The sequence below is a fragment of the Tupaia chinensis genome, unplaced genomic scaffold (genome assembly GCF_000334495.1).
Source record: "Tupaia chinensis unplaced genomic scaffold, TupChi_1.0 Scaffold000263_1, whole genome shotgun sequence".
In the NCBI taxonomy this organism is placed as follows: Eukaryota; Metazoa; Chordata; class Mammalia; order Scandentia; family Tupaiidae; genus Tupaia; species Tupaia belangeri.
In genome coordinates, this window is record NW_006159743.1 from 356,877 (window position 1) to 376,599 (window position 19,723).

At 34.1% G+C, this 19,723-nt stretch overlaps 1 protein-coding gene across 1 annotated transcript in view; it reads left to right on the forward strand.

Annotated features, from left to right (window-relative positions):
- COL24A1 (collagen type XXIV alpha 1 chain) overlaps positions 1-19,723 on the forward strand; it is a 322,594-nt gene that overhangs the window by 180,568 nt on the left and 122,303 nt on the right. Inside the window, exons 24-30 of the mRNA XM_006149476.1 lie at positions 639-692; positions 2,452-2,505; positions 4,900-4,953; positions 5,964-6,017; positions 13,960-14,013; positions 14,298-14,342; positions 14,462-14,506. Of these exons, the coding sequence (XP_006149538.1) occupies positions 639-692; positions 2,452-2,505; positions 4,900-4,953; positions 5,964-6,017; positions 13,960-14,013; positions 14,298-14,342; positions 14,462-14,506 (360 nt within the window). The remainder of the gene's footprint in view (positions 1-638; positions 693-2,451; positions 2,506-4,899; positions 4,954-5,963; positions 6,018-13,959; positions 14,014-14,297; positions 14,343-14,461; positions 14,507-19,723) is intronic.

Genomic DNA, 19,723 nt, shown 5'->3' on the forward strand with positions numbered 1-19,723 from the left:
TATTAGACGTCAGGCCTTCCCTGACTATCTGTCTTAGCCACAAGCACAGTGCCTGGCGCAGACTAGGCCCCAGATATTTGTTGAGTGAGTGAATGAATGGGTGGGCATGTGCTGTTCTAACACTTCATGTACTGATGAACTTCTCAAGAAGGAAGTTGCAGAAATGATTTCATAAACTAATATATCCACATCAAGCAGGTATGAAACTGCAGGGATTTTTATAACATCCAGTAGATTATAAATTCCACAAGGACAAAAACCAAGAAGGATCTTTAAAAAGTTCATGAAATAATTATGCATGGGTTTCTTTTTCTTTTTTTGGCATCAAAATAAACTCATAGTTTACTTCCATTCCTTGACAAACGTCTGAAGTCCCCTGTTTTGTTTGGATCTGAAACCATTGCCTACCAGCATAGGGCCTACCATGTATTAGACACTTATACTTGTTGATTGACCGAATAAATTAATTCTGAGGTGAAGTCATAGGCTGTGGACATGAACTAGGAGAAATTTCACTCCAAGATAAAGTTTAGGATGAGTTCGAAAGAACCATAATTATTACAGGTAATTTAAGACCAGGATGCTAGAACAATAATGCAATATATGTGTTATTTCCATTATTTTTTTTTTTCTAAAAGGGACCTGTAGGCCTACCTGGAGAAGTTGGGATGACTGGAAGCATTGGCGAAAAGGTAGTTTCTTGCGTTATTTTCTTTTATAGTAAAATTTATATGTTCAATTCAAATGAGAGACTTTCATATGACCTTTTATATGAATTAGAAATCACTCATGATTTTAATATATTACCTATTCAGAATCTCTTAAATATATTGAAATAGCTAATAGCATGTATGTTTCTAGTTTTTAAAGGACAGAATACTCATTTGGTTTTAAAGACATGATCTGAAAAGAAAAGATAAAACTGATAGTCTAAGCTTACAACTATAGATTATTATTTAAATATACTTTATGAGAGCAATCACTGATAAGAAGTAGTTTTTAAAAAGAAGAATAAATTATCATTTTACCATTCTTTCTTTCTTGTCTCACATATTATATACTTGTTTCTATTCCCATTCTTACTGTTTTCTGGATCTTTACTTGCCTCTGTTCAAACCCAAACTAATAGATTCAGCTAATTCCCATCTCCTCTGTGTGAAGTCTCTCCAGACTCCTTTAAGTCCTTCCTGATTTTTTCCTTTCCTGGACATGGGATAAGTACCACACACTTTAAAATGTAATGTCCCAGGGCCAGCAGGTGGTGTGATGGATAAGGGCACTGGATTCCCATATGACCAACCATGGTTCAAGTCTGGGACCTGGTGGCTTGTTTTCTCACTTTTCCTTTCTCTCTTTCTCTCTCTCTGGTGGTCAAATAAAAAAATAAATAAATAAATACAATAACAAATGGAATTAAATAAATAAATAATTCTTTTTAAAAAATATAATTTAATGTTCCTCTAATTGTTTCATCTCTGTTAATACCATGTCTGCAGATACTTAAGGGTAGAATCTAAGTTTCTTTTAGATCTCTTCTAATACATTCAGTATATTAAGAGTGTTTAGTATATACTTTTTGAATAATTTTTTCCATGCTGATTTAGTTCCTTCCATCCCAGATTCTTTCTTCTATGCTAAGAATTTGACAATCTTGGAAATTTTAATGTGAATCAGTTTAGTTCTTTTAACTTGCTATGGCAGATTCAATTATCATGATTCTCTGAAATTATTTCTGTGGCACTTAACTGTGGTAGATAGATTATAATATTTTTTTCAATGGTTATGTATGATAGTTAATTTTTAAATATTCTTTGATACTTTCATTATTTTCATAGTTTGTATGTCTCCTAAAATTGTAAGCATTTCCACTTAAAAACTTTAATATATACTATATGCTCAATTTTAAGTCTTGTTTACCTATATTTTCTATTTTCTTCACTTTAATAAGACTTTAAGTATTTTTTTCTTTAAAAAAATCTTAGTATTATTATTGTGTTATAAGTCTAGCAATTTTAGGATAAAAATATAAAATTTGTCAGTTTAAAAATCTTTGGCTAGTGGGACCAGCAGTTAGCGTAATGGCTATGTTGCTGGACTCCCACATAGTCGACTGCGATTTGAGTCCCGGACCCGGTGGCTTAAACTCACGCCGGGCACGTGTGTGTGCGTGCCCAAGATCCCGAGAGGAGAATGGAGGAGAAGGGATTGTGGCATGGCCATCCCCCCTGGGGGGTGATTTCTCTCTTTCTGTCTCTCTGTCTGTCTCTGTCTGACAAGTGCATGTGCCCTATAGCAAGAACCTCTCCAAAAAAAAAAAAAAATCTTTGGCTCGTAAGATGAGATCAGCATGTAAAGTATGATTCTGACTGACAACATGGTTTTTAGGCTTAGCTTGATCATGATTAATTAACACAGTCCAATGTTACTCTGTTTTCTTTGCTGTTTTAAAAGGGAGAACGTGGAAGTCCAGGTCCACTAGGTCCCCAAGGAGAAAAGGGTGTTATGGTAAGAGCTCAGTGATTTGAAAACATTTTTCCAAACAACATAATAAAGTTAAGGTATCCCAGAAGTGAAATTACCTTGACTGGAATTTAAGTAAGTAAAAAGCGAGACCCTCCCCAAAAAAAAAAAAAAATCTTTGGCTCGTAAGATGAGATCAGCATGTAAAGTATGATTCTGACTGACAACATGGTTTTTAGGCTTAGCTTGATCATGATTAATTAACACAGTCCAATGTTACTCTGTTTTCTTTGCTGTTTTAAAAGGGAGAACGTGGAAGTCCAGGTCCACTAGGTCCCCAAGGAGAAAAGGGTGTTATGGTAAGAGCTCAGTGATTTGAAAACATTTTTCCAAACAACATAATAAAGTTAAGGTATCCCAGAAGTGAAATTACCTTGACTGGAATTTAAGTAAGTAAAAAGCACTATTTTATAATAAATTTTTATTTAAATTTTCTTAAGTAGCTTATCTTCCGTAATGGAATATGGCACTTAAAAACACTCCCATGAAATGGCTTTATAGCACACTTTCGGTGTTAAAAGAATTAAACCACCATAAATTAGCTGAAGTGGATGAAAAAGAAAATTCAATTTGAATTTAGCCTATTCTCCTACAACTTGTAGTTTATATGGCACATGTTACCTTTGCCACTCTCCCATTTGTTTGTAGTCATATGTAATTTCCTGACATATAAGATCTCTGGACTAAGCCAGCAGGTGGATATTAAGGCAGCAGGATCCCACACGACCAACTGCACAATTCGAGTCCCAGACTCAGCAGCTTGAGAAACATGCCAGGTGCATGTGCATACATGCCCAAAATCTCAAGAGGGGAATGGAGGAGAAGGGGTTGTGGTGTGGCCATAACCCTCCAGGCCATAACCCTCCCTTTCTCTCTCTCTCTGTCTCTGTCTCCTGTGAGTTCACATGCCCTATAACAAAAATTATAAACAAAAACAAAAACCTTCAGAACCCAGAATTCATCTAACTCTCTTACAGATAGTAATAGCTGACAAATAATATCTCTGGGTTGCATTTTGTTAGTTCACTAAACAGTTTGTAAGTGTAACAGACTAGAACAATTATTATCAGTAAAAGAATATTTCTTTCAGAAAATATATTGTGATGGGTCTCATGATACATAATGCTGTCAACAAATTCATTTTACCTAAGTATTTAGTTTTAAATTTAGTATTATCAGTAAAGCTCTATAAGTTTTGTGTGTGTATTTCTGCTTTTTGGTGTTTTTGGTGTGTTTTTCTTTGGGGGGGTTGGGTTTGTTGTTGTTGTTATTCTTTTTAAATTTTGCTATGGGTCATGTGCAGTCACTACAGAGAGACAAACACAGAGGGAAAGTGAGGAAGCACACCCCGAGGAGGATGGCAATTCTCCAGTTCCTTCTCCTCCCTTTCTCTCTCAGGATCTTGGGCATGTGCACACACACGCACGTGGTGTGTGTTTCAGACCACCAGGTCTGGGACTCAAACCACATAGTCAACTATGTGGTCTCCAGGCACCTTAATCACCATGCCACTGTCTGGCCCCCTTATAAAATATATCTATCTTCAGTTACTATGAGCTAGAAAATTTAACATACCCATAAGGCTAATCAGTTTCAGAAATTCTCTCTCTTTTTTTAGAATTATTTGTTTAATTTTATTTATTATCATTATTCTTATCATTATTATTTGCTATAGGGCTTATATACCAGAAAGAGAGAGAGGAAGCCACCGGGTCTGGAACTTGAACCATGGGTAGCTATGTAGGAGTCCAGCACCTCAACCACAACACCACCTGCTAGCCTCCCAGGAATGATCTTTACTGATAATACTAAATTTAAAACTGAATTAGTGATAATAACTTAAAAGTGTGTGGTCCTTCTAAAATTTGACAGTTTGTAATATTTTTACCCTTTCATATTTTTTAATTACAGTATTCCCTGACCTCCCTGAAATGGATATAGTTTCATAATCTATTGGATCATCAGAAAAGTCATGACATATTTTTCTATGTTTTCTATGCAAAAATGTGTCATGACTTTTCTGACAGCCCAATCACTTACATAACTTACACCCATGTACAACATAACCCAATTGGCAGATGAAATGAATGTTCTCTTCTCAATGCACTATAAAAATAATATATGATTCTAGCAACTAATTCTCTTTGTTAGGCAAAGAGCTTCTAATAAATGGATATGCAACTTCTATGTAAACATGTTTTTTATTTCTATGGTCTATCTGCAGAGTATTTCCTATAGCTTCCTATATTTTAGATAGAAGAGGGAGGTTTTATCAAATTATCCCTTTTTATTACTATTATAATTTACTAGTTGGTTTTCAATGAAAATAATTAAATTCAATGGTGATCTTATGTCTTTCATCTTGTACTCATATCATAGGGATATCCAGGTCCTCCTGGAGTTCCAGGACCCATGGGTCCATTGGGATTACCTGTAAGTACAGAAAACAATTTATACCTTCTTCTAGAACTCTTTTAATTTAAATCTATCACTTTTGTGATGCGGTTTATTTTTATTTTATGCAAAGTTAGTCACAAATGTAAAATAAGTTACAATTGTAAATAAGTGTAAACTAGTGTAAACTGCTTTTCTGCCAAACTATACAAAACACTTTGGAATAAGTCACTGTAACGTCAGCTTCTTCACTCCATTTAGTGTATTAACAAATTTCAATTCTGCAACCTAAACTAATAGACTTTGAAACTTTCTTTTAAATAACCACTTATAAGACAACAGTGTCAGAAATCAAGATTAAAAGTAAGACCAATCAGATAAGCAAATCATAGGCATAAATTCTAACATATTTTCCTTACAAATCTGCAAATAATCTCAAACAACTAGATAAAACTAATGGAAAATATTGAGATTTGAAAAGACTCAATTCATTGTTTACAGAAAGATAATGAAATTTTGTCCCTAAAGAGATACATTTTATTTATCAAAATTTGACAGTTATTGTGAATTTGAATTTTAAAAAGGTCAGGCTTTAGGATCTCTGAGCCTTTTCTTGTCAGAAATACTTTGTACTAGGTTTTGGGGAGACTGTTTTATAAGCCTGACTTTTCAATGTATTCATGAGTATGTTGTTGGCTTCTAAAATTAGGAAAACCTGCAAATTAGCTTGGTCTCACTGGCTAAGTGGGTGTTTCTTTCCTCTATTACTCCATATATGTTCCTTCTGAAAATTACTCAGTCAGTGGACATTAAAAGTTTCCCATTCTTTGTTCAGGGTGTAAATGCCTACAAATAACATTTTTCCAAATAGAAAAATATTTCAAAAGCAGAATATAAGTATGATATTTGATAATTAAAGTATATTTTAAAGGATGCTAATCAGTTTTAAGAACCCCAACAGAATTACCTATATCATAAAATGTTATGATTACTAGTCTACTAACATCCCTGTGAATTCTATAACTAATTTTTAAATTTGCAATATGTAGGGTCTTGTGGGGGTGAGAGGACCACCCGGAAGTCAAGGTCCTAAAGGACAAAGAGTAAGTAATCTAATTTAAAAAGTGTATTAACCTAAAAAAAAAAAATCACTTCATAAACAGTGACAAGTGTTCAGCAAAAAAGGCGCCATACCTTCTAAAATTGTATTTAGGTATTGTTGGGACTTTCCCTTGTTTTCATTATACTGAATAAACTATCTACATTAAGTGGAATATGATTCATGATCATTTGTACTTACAAAATCAGATTTTTCCATTTTAACTTTTACATATATCACTAATTCCCATAAAATCTTTCTTTATTTCTGACCTCCAATTCCATTCTTTGGGGAAATTGTGAATGTAAACGTGTTTATTTTTTATTTTTTTTTAGTTTTTACTTGCTGTAGGGTGCATATGTTCACTGGGGAGAACACAGAGAGAAAGTGAAAAAGCGCCTCCCCCAGAGGGGGTAGCTAACAGCAGTCCTTTCTCCTGTTAGGATTTTGGGCATGTATGAAACACACCCAGCTTTTTTTTTCAACCTGTGGAGTCTGAGACTCGAACTACACAGTTGGCCATGTGAGATCCAGCTGCTTTACCTGCCATGCCACTGGCTGGCCCAGTGTAAAGATTTTTAAATAAATTATGTTTTCACTCAGAGCAGACTTATATAGCAAGGAAAAGTAACATCACAACAAACTAAGAGCAGTGAGAAACGAAGATACACAGGATGAATGAGTTTAAAAATTGTAAATTAGAGGTATAATTCTCATTATCTAATAATTAGGTATACAGAATTAAGTGAAAAATTATCTCTTTAAGTTCTCTGTTAAACATTAAATCCTTTCTTTCCTTTTTTCTTAAAAGAGATTTTTGTTATAGGGTATATGCAATACCAGACAGAGACAGAAAGTGAGAAATCACCCCTTGGAGGGGATGGCATGCTTCAATCCCTTCTCTTCCATTCTCCTCTCAGATTTTGGGCACACACACATATGTGCCCAGCATGAGTCATAAGCCACCATACCTTAGACTTGAACTATGGTTGACTATGTGAAAGTCCAGTGACATAACCATTATGCCATCTGCTGGTCACAAACGTTTTGTTCTCTAAAGAAATAAGTCACCATTTGTTACATGCCTGTTACATGCCTGTCACATTACCAGGTGCTTTTATATGTATTATCTTATGCAATACTCAGAACTACTCTAAGAGGGAGAGGTATCATATCTTAGATATTGTAACGGCAGAAACTGGGGCTCCAAGTTTCAGTATCTAGCTGTGAACATGCAGAGAAACAGCATAACCAATATTCAAACCTTGGTGTATCTGACTCCAAAAGTTATTTGTATTTGATGCCATGTAGACTGATAGTGGATATTTTTCCTTAATTACCTTGAACCCCCAAGTTAGGAGAACCATTTGTTCCTTTGCCTTACCTTGTTTTAAATTTATAGCTATGAAGAAAATATTTAAAAATTCTAAAAACATGTCTTCTAACAAATAAACATTGAAAAAAAATACTGCAGTTCTCCAGTTGGCAAGTGGGAAAGGAGTGTTATGATTCCTCGGTTTGGAATAACAGCTTTAATTTCACATCCTGTGTTTTAGGTGAAGATTGAATAAAGAGAACAGATTTGTCTTTATTATTTTTTCATTTCTGAAAAACTTTTTCTTTCTGGACTGAAGATTTATAGCACATAAATAACCTTGATGACTACATCTATTTTAGCCCAAATGAAATTTAAAATACAATAAAAAATGATGGTATGATCTGTACTCAACTGTCAGTGGTTTATACCTTGCCAGCTGATTCAGTCATTGATCAGGTCAAATGTGTTTATCTAGCTCTGTATTAGTCATTGTGGGAAAGTTCAACCAGCTTTGTGACAAGTGAAAAAGAGAAGAAATACGTATTTGTGCCCTGTGTTAATTAAGTAATTCAGCTCTTCTTGATCACCCAGACAGAAGCCGTGGACCTGAGCATGATCTTTTCTTGAGTCACTTGCGCTAGCTCCTAAGTCATAGGTTAGCTCATCTGATCTACAGTTCTCTAAGCTCTCCACGATCCCATATAGACGGCTGCTCTTTCCTGATTTGTCATTTTGTCCTCAGTTCCCACCTCTCTAAGCATCTATTTTCTTCTTCTCTAGACATACATTACTAATTTTCTTCAAAAATAGTTCCTCATAATTAAAAAAAAAAGTTTTCATATCTTTCAAGGAAAGTTTGTTTAGAAATAAGGGTAGAAGAAGTTTGTGGTGAAGCTTTCTTTTCTAGGAGACTATTTCAGCCAATCAGTGGATGCTAGGAGCACACAAAAAATAATAAGTGAAGACCAGAATATTTGAGAAAATTTAGTATTAGGAAGTCCTATTATGATAACCAGCTGGTATTTTACTATTTCTACTCTCTTCTCTATTCAACTCATCTTTCACTGTAGCTGTGATCTCAAAACCTAGACTCATCCTTCCCAATTCTTTTCTTTTTACTCAAAAATAAAAAAAAAAAAAGAAAAACAGAGAGTAAATTTGTCCAACCCAAATATTTTCTATTCAAACAGACAAGATATCAGGCTGGGGATTCTCATGCCCAACCTTTTCCTGCCACCTGAAAGGCTAAGGGGGTAAAAATTTCCAGCACTCCAGTAATCTCTCTGTGGAACACATGTGTCACAGGTTACTGAGAAGCTCTGCCCTAGGCACATTTGCACCAAAGTCTCACAGAAGACTATCATTATAGAACTAGTGCTCATACTCTCTTACTGTTCTGTCTGGTTTATACTGTTATCAAACAATACAGCAGCCTTCTCTTAGGTATTTTCACTTTCCATGGTTTCAGTTACTTGTAGTCAACCACGATCCTAAACTGGATGAGTACAGTTCAGTAAGATGTTTTGAGAGAGAAAGATTACATTCACATACCTTTTATTGTGGTATATTGTTATAATTATTCTATTTTATTATTAGTTGCTATTACTATGCCTAATTTATAAATTAAGCTTTATCATAGATATGTATGTATGGGAAAAACAGCATATATACAGTTGGGTACTATCCATGGTTTCAGGGTCACTCAGTCTTGGAACACATCCCTCATGGATAAGGAAGGGAATACTGTATTACTTATCCTCTATTCTCTAAGCTTTGCTTTCATCTGTCGTGGTTAGCTGAAGAATTGTTATTGGAGTGAAGTGATTTAATATACCAAACATAGTTAATATAGTACAGAAAATCATGTCCCATGTGTAGACAGTATAAGCTGGCATACTGTCCACTCCAATGTCAGAAACATAGTGACTTAGCCTGTTGGTTGACTAGGAATCAGTACATCCTCAGCTCTTGTTCCTCATAAACACTTCTAACATTTTAAGGCTAGGGAACTGATCCCTTGGTGTCTCTCCAAAGTATACCTCTGTGTCTAGCTGCCAGGGTGGGACAAATGACACATAGAATGAAGTTAACCTCATCTCTCTTTCTCTTGAATTGAGCCACCTTTAAGTCTTGCAGTCTTTCTCTAGAGTGGTGATTTAGACATGTATAGTTGTGTAACTTTATTTTGAACATTCTGCATAAGATTTAAATGAAGGAAAGAGTAGAATATTATAAACATATAATAGTTTAAGGTTCTCTATAGAAGAAGTGATATGGATATGACTATAAAAGTTCTGAATTTTGGCTCCTTTCAGGAAATGCTATACCATATTGGGGAAAACAGCCATCAGTACCTGCATTTAGATTCAATGCCAATAATAACTAGAACACATCACATGATAAGGTACAGCTTCTTCTGTGGTTTCTTCTCCTAAAATAAAGCTTGTAACAAACAGCATTCCTCCTGTCACCATTAATGTTAGTTTTTGTTTTATGGAACATTTCATTCCAGCTATGTAAATCAAGAACAAGAAACAACTGCTGGGTATAAGTAGGCATGAGTGTTTCAAAATTAATAGAGGAATGAAACACAGGCAGAGATTTAGTTGAAAGGAAATAAAGAGTATACTGAGTCCAAGTTACAAAGGCATTTGTTCTACAAGGGGTGTTTCCTCCATTCATAGATTCTTAGCCTATTAAAATTTATTACAGGGGGGGATCAGCAGTTGGCGTAATGGCTATGTGCTTGACTCCCATGTAGTCAACCGCAGTTCTAGTCCTGGACCCGGTGGCTTAAGCTCACAAGGGATGCGTGTACGTGCATGCCCAAGATCCCAAGAGGAGAATGGAAGAGAAGGGATTACAGTGTGGCCACACCCCTCCCCCACCCAGGGAGTGCTTTCTCACTTTCTCTCTCTGTCTTTCTGGCGAGCACATGCACCCTATACCAAAAACCTCTCAAAAAAAAAAAATTGATTACAGGGACCATATAATTGGGCTTGGAGCTCTCATAGATGTCTTCCTATAAACTAAAATACAACTTATGTTCAGATTTTAGTTGTAGTTTTTCTTTAAACTTTAGCATTTATTAGAAGTGATGGTCCTGTCACCAATCATCTAATGCATGTAGAATTAAGTTGATATTGACATCCAGGAATTTGGGGAGATAGTCATCTGGCTTCAATATCTAGGGATTGTGTCTAAGCCACTGATGGCCTCCATTTACACGGGATCTATATGTCTCCAAAACCATTGGTCAGGGCAGCATGTTTTGGGGGCCACACAAGGCAGCTTTAGCCAACATACAGTCTTCAAAGGGTATCCATGAATTTATATATTTATTTTTCTATGATAGAGCATATACACATGCACAGGAGAGAGGAAGAGATGAGCACCTCCACAGGGTCTGGTTATGCTGAGGTCCCCTTTATTCAGTCCTGCAGCCCATTCATTGGCTCTCAAGCACTTGTGTGAGCGCCTGGCATGTTTCAGGCTGACTGAGCCAGGGATTGGAACCATGATTACTATGTTGGGTCCTGCTTCTCTTGAGTAGCATATTACTACTGGCCTTCTATAATACCTTTTAAAGCAATTGTTTAGAAAAATAATTTAATGTTCACTTTAGTGCATACTGTTATGCTATTTGTCTAACTTTCTTAGAGCCTGTCCGAAAGCTTATTTTAAGAGTCAAGTATGTACACAAATGCAAGATTTTTGTTAATTATTTTACTTTTACCCGAAGCATAAAAAGGATTAACCTTTCATAGAGTTCTGCCAGACTTAAATTCTTAACTAGCAACCTGAGGCTTTATATAGCCTTCAATCAATGTCATTGCATTACTTAGACTTTTTTTTTTAAGCTAAATGCAGTATTCTTTTATCATCACTGTAGGCAGAGAGACTTCTTTTTTGTTCCCTGTATAAAACTGGCTTAGCAAATGAAATAATGCATGTAGAAGCCTTTAATTTTTTTTTGTTTATTTATTTCTTCCATGAGAGAGAGACAGACAGATGGAGAAAGAGAAGATCAGGCATCTCCCAACAGGGTCTTCAACACCGTGATCCACCCCCCAGCCTCAGCCAGCCCAGATCACAAGCATGTGCTCACATGTGCTTGCATTCCAGCACATGTGATGTGTGCAGGAACCCTCAGAATGGGAACTCAGGACCCTCCTATGTAGGTCAGCATCACAGCATATTACATTACCACTGCACCACCACCTGACTCCGTGTGAAAGCAATATTTTTAAGCAGAAAGGTTTTTTTAATGCAAAACATTTAAAAATTAGTGGCTATCATTACTATATATATATTATTTAATTTTGAAAAAAGTTTCTTCCAAGTGCAAAAGCAATCAGCACCTTACTTTCAATGTTTAATATTGATTTTGTAAACCTCTTTTAGATTTTGGATCTTCTCTTCCATCCTGAATTTACTTGCTAATAGAATTACTCCTTATTTCTTTTTAACATTTGTAAAAAATTGCCTTAATAAGGCAATTATTTTAAGTCTTTGAGCATTTAGATATCATGAAAATCAGGCAACTCACCTAATGTCTACAGACGTGAGTTTCTTCATCTTAAAGATAAGGATTTAAGCTATTGAATTGTCAGAAAAGTCATGACGCATTTTTGTGTAGAAAAACATAGAAAAAAGATATATCATGATTTTCCTAGTGACCCAATAGTTTAGCCATGGCAGTAGTTAATTTATGTGCCAACACAAGGAGCTAATAATTAATTATAACACTTTTATCCTCAGCTAGATGCAGGCTTTTTAAACTTATATGTAGGTGGTCATTTAATTCTCATTTTATCCAAGAAATGAAAGTTATTTGCCATCTTTGGACAAACCCTTTTTTTTTTATTCTAATCTTAAATCTCTGTGTCTTTACCCTTATGGTTGCTGCCATTAAACCTAGAATGACTTCTCTCACTAGGCTTAGAGATACCTGCTTCATTGTAGTTGATCATTCCTAAGCCAAATCCATTATATAAATCTGGGTAACCAACCACAAGTTTGGAGCAGTTATCTTCAAACCTACTGAGAGAGCCTAGGGTGTACCTTCACATCAGCATGTTGTGTCAGGATATCTGTTTCGCTGTTCTGTACAAATATTTCAGTGCTTCTTCACTGCTAACTGATTTAAATATAAACTCTAGTTTTGCACCTTTTAAGTCTATTTTCCCCACACACTTATTTCTTAATAGTTTTGAACATATAATCAATAGCCTAGCCAAACAAATTACTTTTTAAATATGTTCTTTTATGCCTGTGCACATTCTTCTCACACTATCCCTCTACGTAGAATTTCTTCTATTTTTGAGTTAGTCTCTGAGGCCTTGACCTCTGTCTTGTTCCGTTATAGTTGCTATAACATAAATACCTGACACTAGATTATTTATAAAGAAAAGAGGTTTATTTGGCTTACAATTCAAGTGAAAATTCAAGGGCATGAGACTGGCACCTCTCCAGCCTTTGGCCATGGCATAGCATGACCGAGAAGACTGGAAAGGAAAACAAGTACATCCAGAGAGGGATAGAGAGAGACCAAAGGTCACCATACTTGGTTTTATAACAATCCACCCTCACAGGAACTAATTAGGGGAACTGAGATCTATTAAACTATTCATGAAGGACCCGTACAAACCATAGCAACCTCTAACTGCCATATAATGTATTAATACCTTCATTCCCATTACAAACATGTGGACTGTGTCTCCTTATTTTGAATCCTCCTTTTGACCCTTGTTGTGCCTTATTATAATTATGTGTATAATTTACCTTTTCAATCTACAAGCTTCATAATGGAGAAAGAAACTATCTCATAATTATGTTTCCCTGTAATACTTAAATATAATTCCTTCTTCAAAGTGAGTTTTCAATAAGAGTCTGTAGGATCGAATTAAATTTCTTTAAAAGGACCTTAGGATCTTCCAAGTAAAGTTATAGTTTAGGCTGAGAGACTATTCTATCAATCTGAGAATGACTTCTGCAGTTAATGCTTTTTCAAAGTGAGTTATTGGATAAATAGTGAGATGTTTTAAGTTTACATGAATGTTTCAAGTAGCACTTTTTGTCCCTTTTCTGTGCTCTGCCATCTCCCAGTAACTATTGTCAAGTAGGTGCATATTAGGTACAATGCAATCAGCAGTCTTTTTCTGTAATGTAAAGAGAAGAATTCCATTTCAAAATTATGAAATTTTAAAAGTCTGTTCAAACAAACAAACAGGCCACTATAAAGATAATTTAAAGTTGTTTTTAGAATAGATCCTGGCTTGCTGCTGAGTAAATGATGAAATCAACAAAATATTCAGATTAAAAAAACCTATATTACGTCACCACAACAACTAAATTCGCTGTTTTTGTGGCCATCTGATTTACTATTTGATATTAAATCTTGAAGACACTGGCTTGATTCTCCCATGTAGACAAACTCAGCTTTATACCCAGTTGTATTCTCTTCTACGGTCAGAGTATAAAACCAATCAGAAGGAGTTTGTCAACTGAAGAAGGGCACAATGTCTTTGGCTGCAAAGTCATATAACAGAGAAAAAAAAAAAAAGAAAGAAAGAAAGAAAAGAAGGAAGAATTCAAATTAACAACAGGATATTTGCTCCACCTCTAGGGACCAAGAGGACCAGATGGTCTCTCAGGGGAACAAGGTGTACAAGGTGCCAAGGTAATTACTAATTTCCTCATTTCATATGCAGTTTATTTTTATTGAACTCGTATGACCTGCCTGTCTAAGAAAATGATGTATTTCCTTACAAAAGTGTGGTTCTAAATTTTCTCTTAGTCTCCGTATGAAATGTACATCAAGTTTTTATTTCACAGAGGTGTTTTCTTTTCAATATTGTGCTATCGGAATATACTGATTTTTTTTTTGTATGTGAGTATATGCTAATATGTGTAAGATAATAATTCACATTCTTTTTAACTCATCTGGAACTGATATTTTCTTAGGGTGAAAAGGGAGATCAAGGAAAAAGAGGGCCTCATGGTCTTATTGTAAGTAATGAAACATTTCATTTAAAGGTTAACATTGAAAATCTTCCCTGTTTTGCTTAGTGTATGTTTAACATTTTGGAAGGAGACTACTTGACTCAAGCATTTTCTTTCTTGTATAGGGTAAGACTGGAAACCCTGGAGAGAAAGGAATTCAAGGCAAACCAGTAAGTAATTAAAAAATAATCAGACTATGAAGAACAATTTTTATCCCCCTTTTGGGGAGCTAGGGGGAGCTTAAACAGCATTTCAGTTTTTTTTTTTAAATGAATAAAAACTAAATATATTTACAGTGTACAATGTGACATTTTGATAAATATATATACATTATAAAATGATTCTCTTTACTTGCTTTATTCTCTGGCACAACTGTTGTTTGTATTTAGTAGGTTAGACTAAGAGAATACAAGTTTGTTTCCTCCTTTAATGATTAGGTTGTTGTTTTATTTGAGGAAGTAGCTTACCCATTCTAGGTCTTGGTCTTACCTCTCTATAAACTGATGATGACTTATTCTACTTCACTGTAACTATGATAAATAAGCTTTTCAATAAAACCCAATCAGAATAAAATGGTGTGAAATGTAAATATGAGGCACTAATGAAGCTAACACAATAAGAAACTTTTTTGAAATATCTTGCCTAGTTTCCTCTGAATTCAACTTTAATGCTTTTTAGATTCTAGAATGTGTGACACTGTGTGTGTCATCATGTCTTCCCATGACACTACTCTATAAAGAATTTTTTGTACTATTGATATAAAACACTAGACATTAATTACTTCCATTTGAAGGCGTAATTATAATGATGACATTTTGATTTGTCGTATATATGTATATGTATGATCTAAAGTTATAAAAAGAGATAGTACAAATAGATTGTACCTAAGGAGTCAGAAAAGGATAGTATAAAAAAGCTTGTAGCTGCTATAGTAATTGTCACTGTCACTGCATTTAGTTTGCTGGTCTTTGAAATCTGCTGCCCCCTGCCTGTTATTTTCCACAGTAGCATTGTATTTGACAATGACCAAACCTAAAATATCAGTGACCTAAAAGATAAAAAAAAAAAAAAAAAAAAAAATGCATCCAGGGAAAGAACTTGTCTGTGACATTATATTATTAATTGAAGTCATTCTCAAAGGAGAATAATACTAATTCCTTTGGTATTAATATTCATCACCCGAGTTTCTCTTATATCAATGTAAATGGTGTTCCTATAGATTCCAACCACTTTATTACACTGTAGACAAAGCTAACTTGCTAAAATGAATGGAAAAATCTGAAACTCATCAAGTTTATTTTTGCTCATTAAAAAAAAATGGAGTCCCAGAGAAATAAAATCACTCACTCATTTTTTACATCATTGACATTCCTTAGAATTTTATCTTTATTTTCAGCCTATCAGGTATGCCTGGATAAATGTGATATTTGTTATTTAACTTTCTCAATCAAATAAAGGATACTAGAATCATTTTGTAACCTTAGCTTACAGCAAGCAAGTCTCATAGACTACCAGAAGATTAAAGTTACCTTAGGGGATGACTTGGTTGGGATGTTAAATTATGTCTATAGTAATTATTGAAGTTTACTTAGCTCTATACCTATACAATCTAAGAACTTGGGAAAGCTAGGAATAATCAGTGGGGTGGGGAGAACAGAATAGCCCCCCAAAATTCATTTTCTTCTTCAGAATAGTCTTATTATGTCCAGTCATTCATGCCCTGTCAACCAGCAGATAGTGCTGTATGGTAGAAAGATATATTGGAGGTCAGATTGACTTTCATTCTAGTGTATGCTCCTGAAAACCCTCTAACCTAGTTCAATTGGTTAGCTCTCTGGATCATGCTATTAGATCTCTAATACTCCTCTCCATTTCTAAAATGCCATAATTTTAAAGTCAGGTATTAAATGAAAACAGGTAATACTATAGTACTCTCGAGGCTCTGCTAATCAGTAAAAGTATATTTGTATATAGGCCAAGACTGTTTCCTGTACTTGCCTTCCATATACAAATAAATCGGACTCAAAGAGAAAAATAAGAAAAAAAGACCATAGTTCACTGTGTTGTAAGGATAGTAATGCCCAGGTCACTGGTTTAATTTCCTAAATCATATAAAACTATAACAATTTGTACATCACTGATTTTTTAACCTAGATATTCTATAAATTAATGAGATAAGGACATAAAAAACTCCAACTATGATTTGGCTCTTCTCTGTTTCTCCCAATACTGTCAAATTTTTGCTTCACATATTTTGAAAGTTTGTGATTTACATTTATGATTATTACATGTTCCTGATCAACTTATTTATCATAAAATTTTCCCTTTTACCTCTGGTAATAATTTTCACTCTTGATAAGTTGTTCATTTAGGGATCAGCAGTTAGTGTAATGGCTATGTCACTGGACTTCCATGTAGTCGACCACAGTTTGAGTCCCAGACCCGGTGCCTTAAACTCACGCTGGGTGCATGTGTGCCCAAGATCCCGAGAGGACAATGGAGGAGAAGGGATGGCGGGATGGGGGCATGGCTATCTCCCCTGAGGAGTGATTTCTCACTTTCTATCTCTCTGTCTCTCTCTGTCTGTCTAGTGAGTGCACGCACCACCCTATAGCAAAAACCTCTCAAAAATAAATGAATAAATAAAGATAATATGTTCATTTAGAAATTTTTCATTGATATTAATATATAGTCTCTCCAGCCTTCTTATTCTTGCCATTTATATGGCATACCCTTCCTATTAATTTACTTTCAGTCTGCTTGTGTCTTGATATTTTAATTGAATATCTTAAAGTTTTAACTTGCTTTTTTTATTCATTCTGGCAATCTCTGCCTTTTAATTAGTGTTTAATCCATTTCCATTTAGTGTAACTATTATCATAATTGGATTTAGATCTACCATTTTATGATTTTATTTTCTTAGTGTCCTTTTTGTTGTTGTCCAATGCCTTCTGTTGGCAACAAAGAATTTTAAGCATTCTATTTTAATTTATATATTGACTATTTAGTTGTATTTCTTCTCATTATTATAAGTGGCTGCTTAATTTAGGGGATCAGCAACCTTTTTTGTAAAATGGCACAAAATAAATGTTATATGTTAAATACTTAACAAAAATATAAGGCATTTTTAACCATATGTAGGCTCATTTACCAACACTCTTTTATGCTTTGTTTTAAATATTACATCTACATATAAATTCTAAATGGAAAAGTTATAGTTTTTGCTTTAAAATATGTGCTTTAGAGATATTCAGGGGGAAGATCATTTTATTTGCTCTTGGGAGGACTATCAATTTTTATTTACCTGCCTATTTACTATTTGTGGTGTTTTTCATTCCTTTCTGAAGATTTATATTTTTAAGTGGTGTCAAAAATACAGCCTGTAGAAACTTCCTTTGTGAAGCTACTAGTGATTAATTCTCTTAACTTTTCCTCATGAAATCTATTTATTTCACCATTCTTTTTGAAGGATATTCTCACTGGATATAGGATTCTGGGTCGAGAAAGTTTTATTACTGTTTTGTCTTCTTTCAACACTATATACGTGACCTGCCATTTTCTTTTGACCTCCATTATTTCTGATGAGAAGTCTGCAGTTAGCTGCATCATTATTCCCCTGGGAATATGAAGTATTGTTACATTATATTGGAGTCAGACATGTTATAGATCAAGTACTGGTTCTGCCATTTACTAGCTGTTTGACATCATATGAATTATTTAACCCTTCTGAACCTCAGTTTCCCTATCTTAAAATGAGAAACCTTTCATAGGCATAGTAAATGATGCTATGTGTTCTACAAAAGCTCTCAACAAATATCAACCACAATAGTCATTATTATCTTTTGTGGTTATTATTGTAATTGCTGAGGTGAAGTTATAGAACAGAAAGTTCTACTAGAGATATTATATTATTAGTAGCTTCCGAAACATTTTAAAGAGAAGTTTTATTTTCTGCCACTCATGCTTTTCCTCTTCATCATCAATAAAAAGAGTATATTTAAATTTTTTCGTAGCTTTACAAAACAGCTTTTATTCACCATTGATAGCATTGAAAGTGTTTATTCACCATCAATAGCATTTAGAGTGTATATTAAATTTGATATTCTTACAAAGAAAGTTGGGGGAAAAATTACTTGAAGTTCTGAACTTTTGTTGTATGTTTCAGTTAGTTCACCAGGTACAGAAGAATCCCTTATATTGATCTGGTCTCTCAATTTGGGAGATTACAACGAACGAGGAACATATGATTTTCATTATTGAAATGGGTTTAGCTGGATAGGAGTCCATAAGGACACCCATAATTTTACATTTTTCATTTTCTCTAACCAAAAAAACTGAACATAACATTGATGATAATTTAGAAGATTGTGTTTCTAAGTATTTTGAATACATTTCTTCCAATTTAATGTCATATTTTTTCTTTTCCTTTTTAAGATAAAGTGATCATAGTGATTTCCATATAATTATCAGGCTTCTCAAGGTCAATAATATAGAAGATGAAGCTTACAAATAGTGGTAGTATTTTATATAGTGACAGTAGTCATCAATGCTTGCATATAGATCATGCTTATTAAATCTTTTAATGAATGATCTGAGAGAAACTAGACTTTAGTTTAGAGTTCTACCTCCCACTTAATAATGTACTTTATGTTTGAAATTTACTTTTATAATACCATAAGTAAGATGGCATTTTAAAAAAAGAAAAGAAAGTTACAGGTGCAATATGGTCAGTTCTAGCCACTTAAATACTCCTAAATTTCTGTGCTTTTCTAGGTTAATAACATAAGTCATACTTATTAACATATCACAAGGATATTGTTTTCATGGGAAAACTTTTTTATACTAAAGATTATTTTAAAAATACAATTTTAAATTATTCTGGATAATTATTTGTCACAGTGTTGGAGTCAGAGTTAAATACAGAGGTAGATTTAAATAAACTGCAACTTACTAACAAAAAACAAACAAATGAAAAAATGAGCAAAGGACTTGAATAGACACTTGCCAGAGAAGGAATACAAATGGCCAATGAACAAATGAAAAGATGCAATAAGAGAATGAAAACATCAACATCACTAGACATTAGAGAAGTGCCAATCAAAACCTCAATAAGACATTCAGTCTTTACATATATTTAAGAAAAATAACAAACAACAACACAGAAAATGCATTGATTAGGATTTTGAGAAATCAAAAATACTGTGCATTGCTGGTGTGAATGTAAAATGCTGGGGCCCCCATAGAAAACAAAAGGTGGTTCCCCAAGAAGTTAAACATAGAATTACCATACGATTCAATTCAACTTCTAGGTATATCCATAAAATAATTGAGAATAAGGACTCAAACAGACACTTATTTTTGGATGTTCACTATATAATAGCATTATA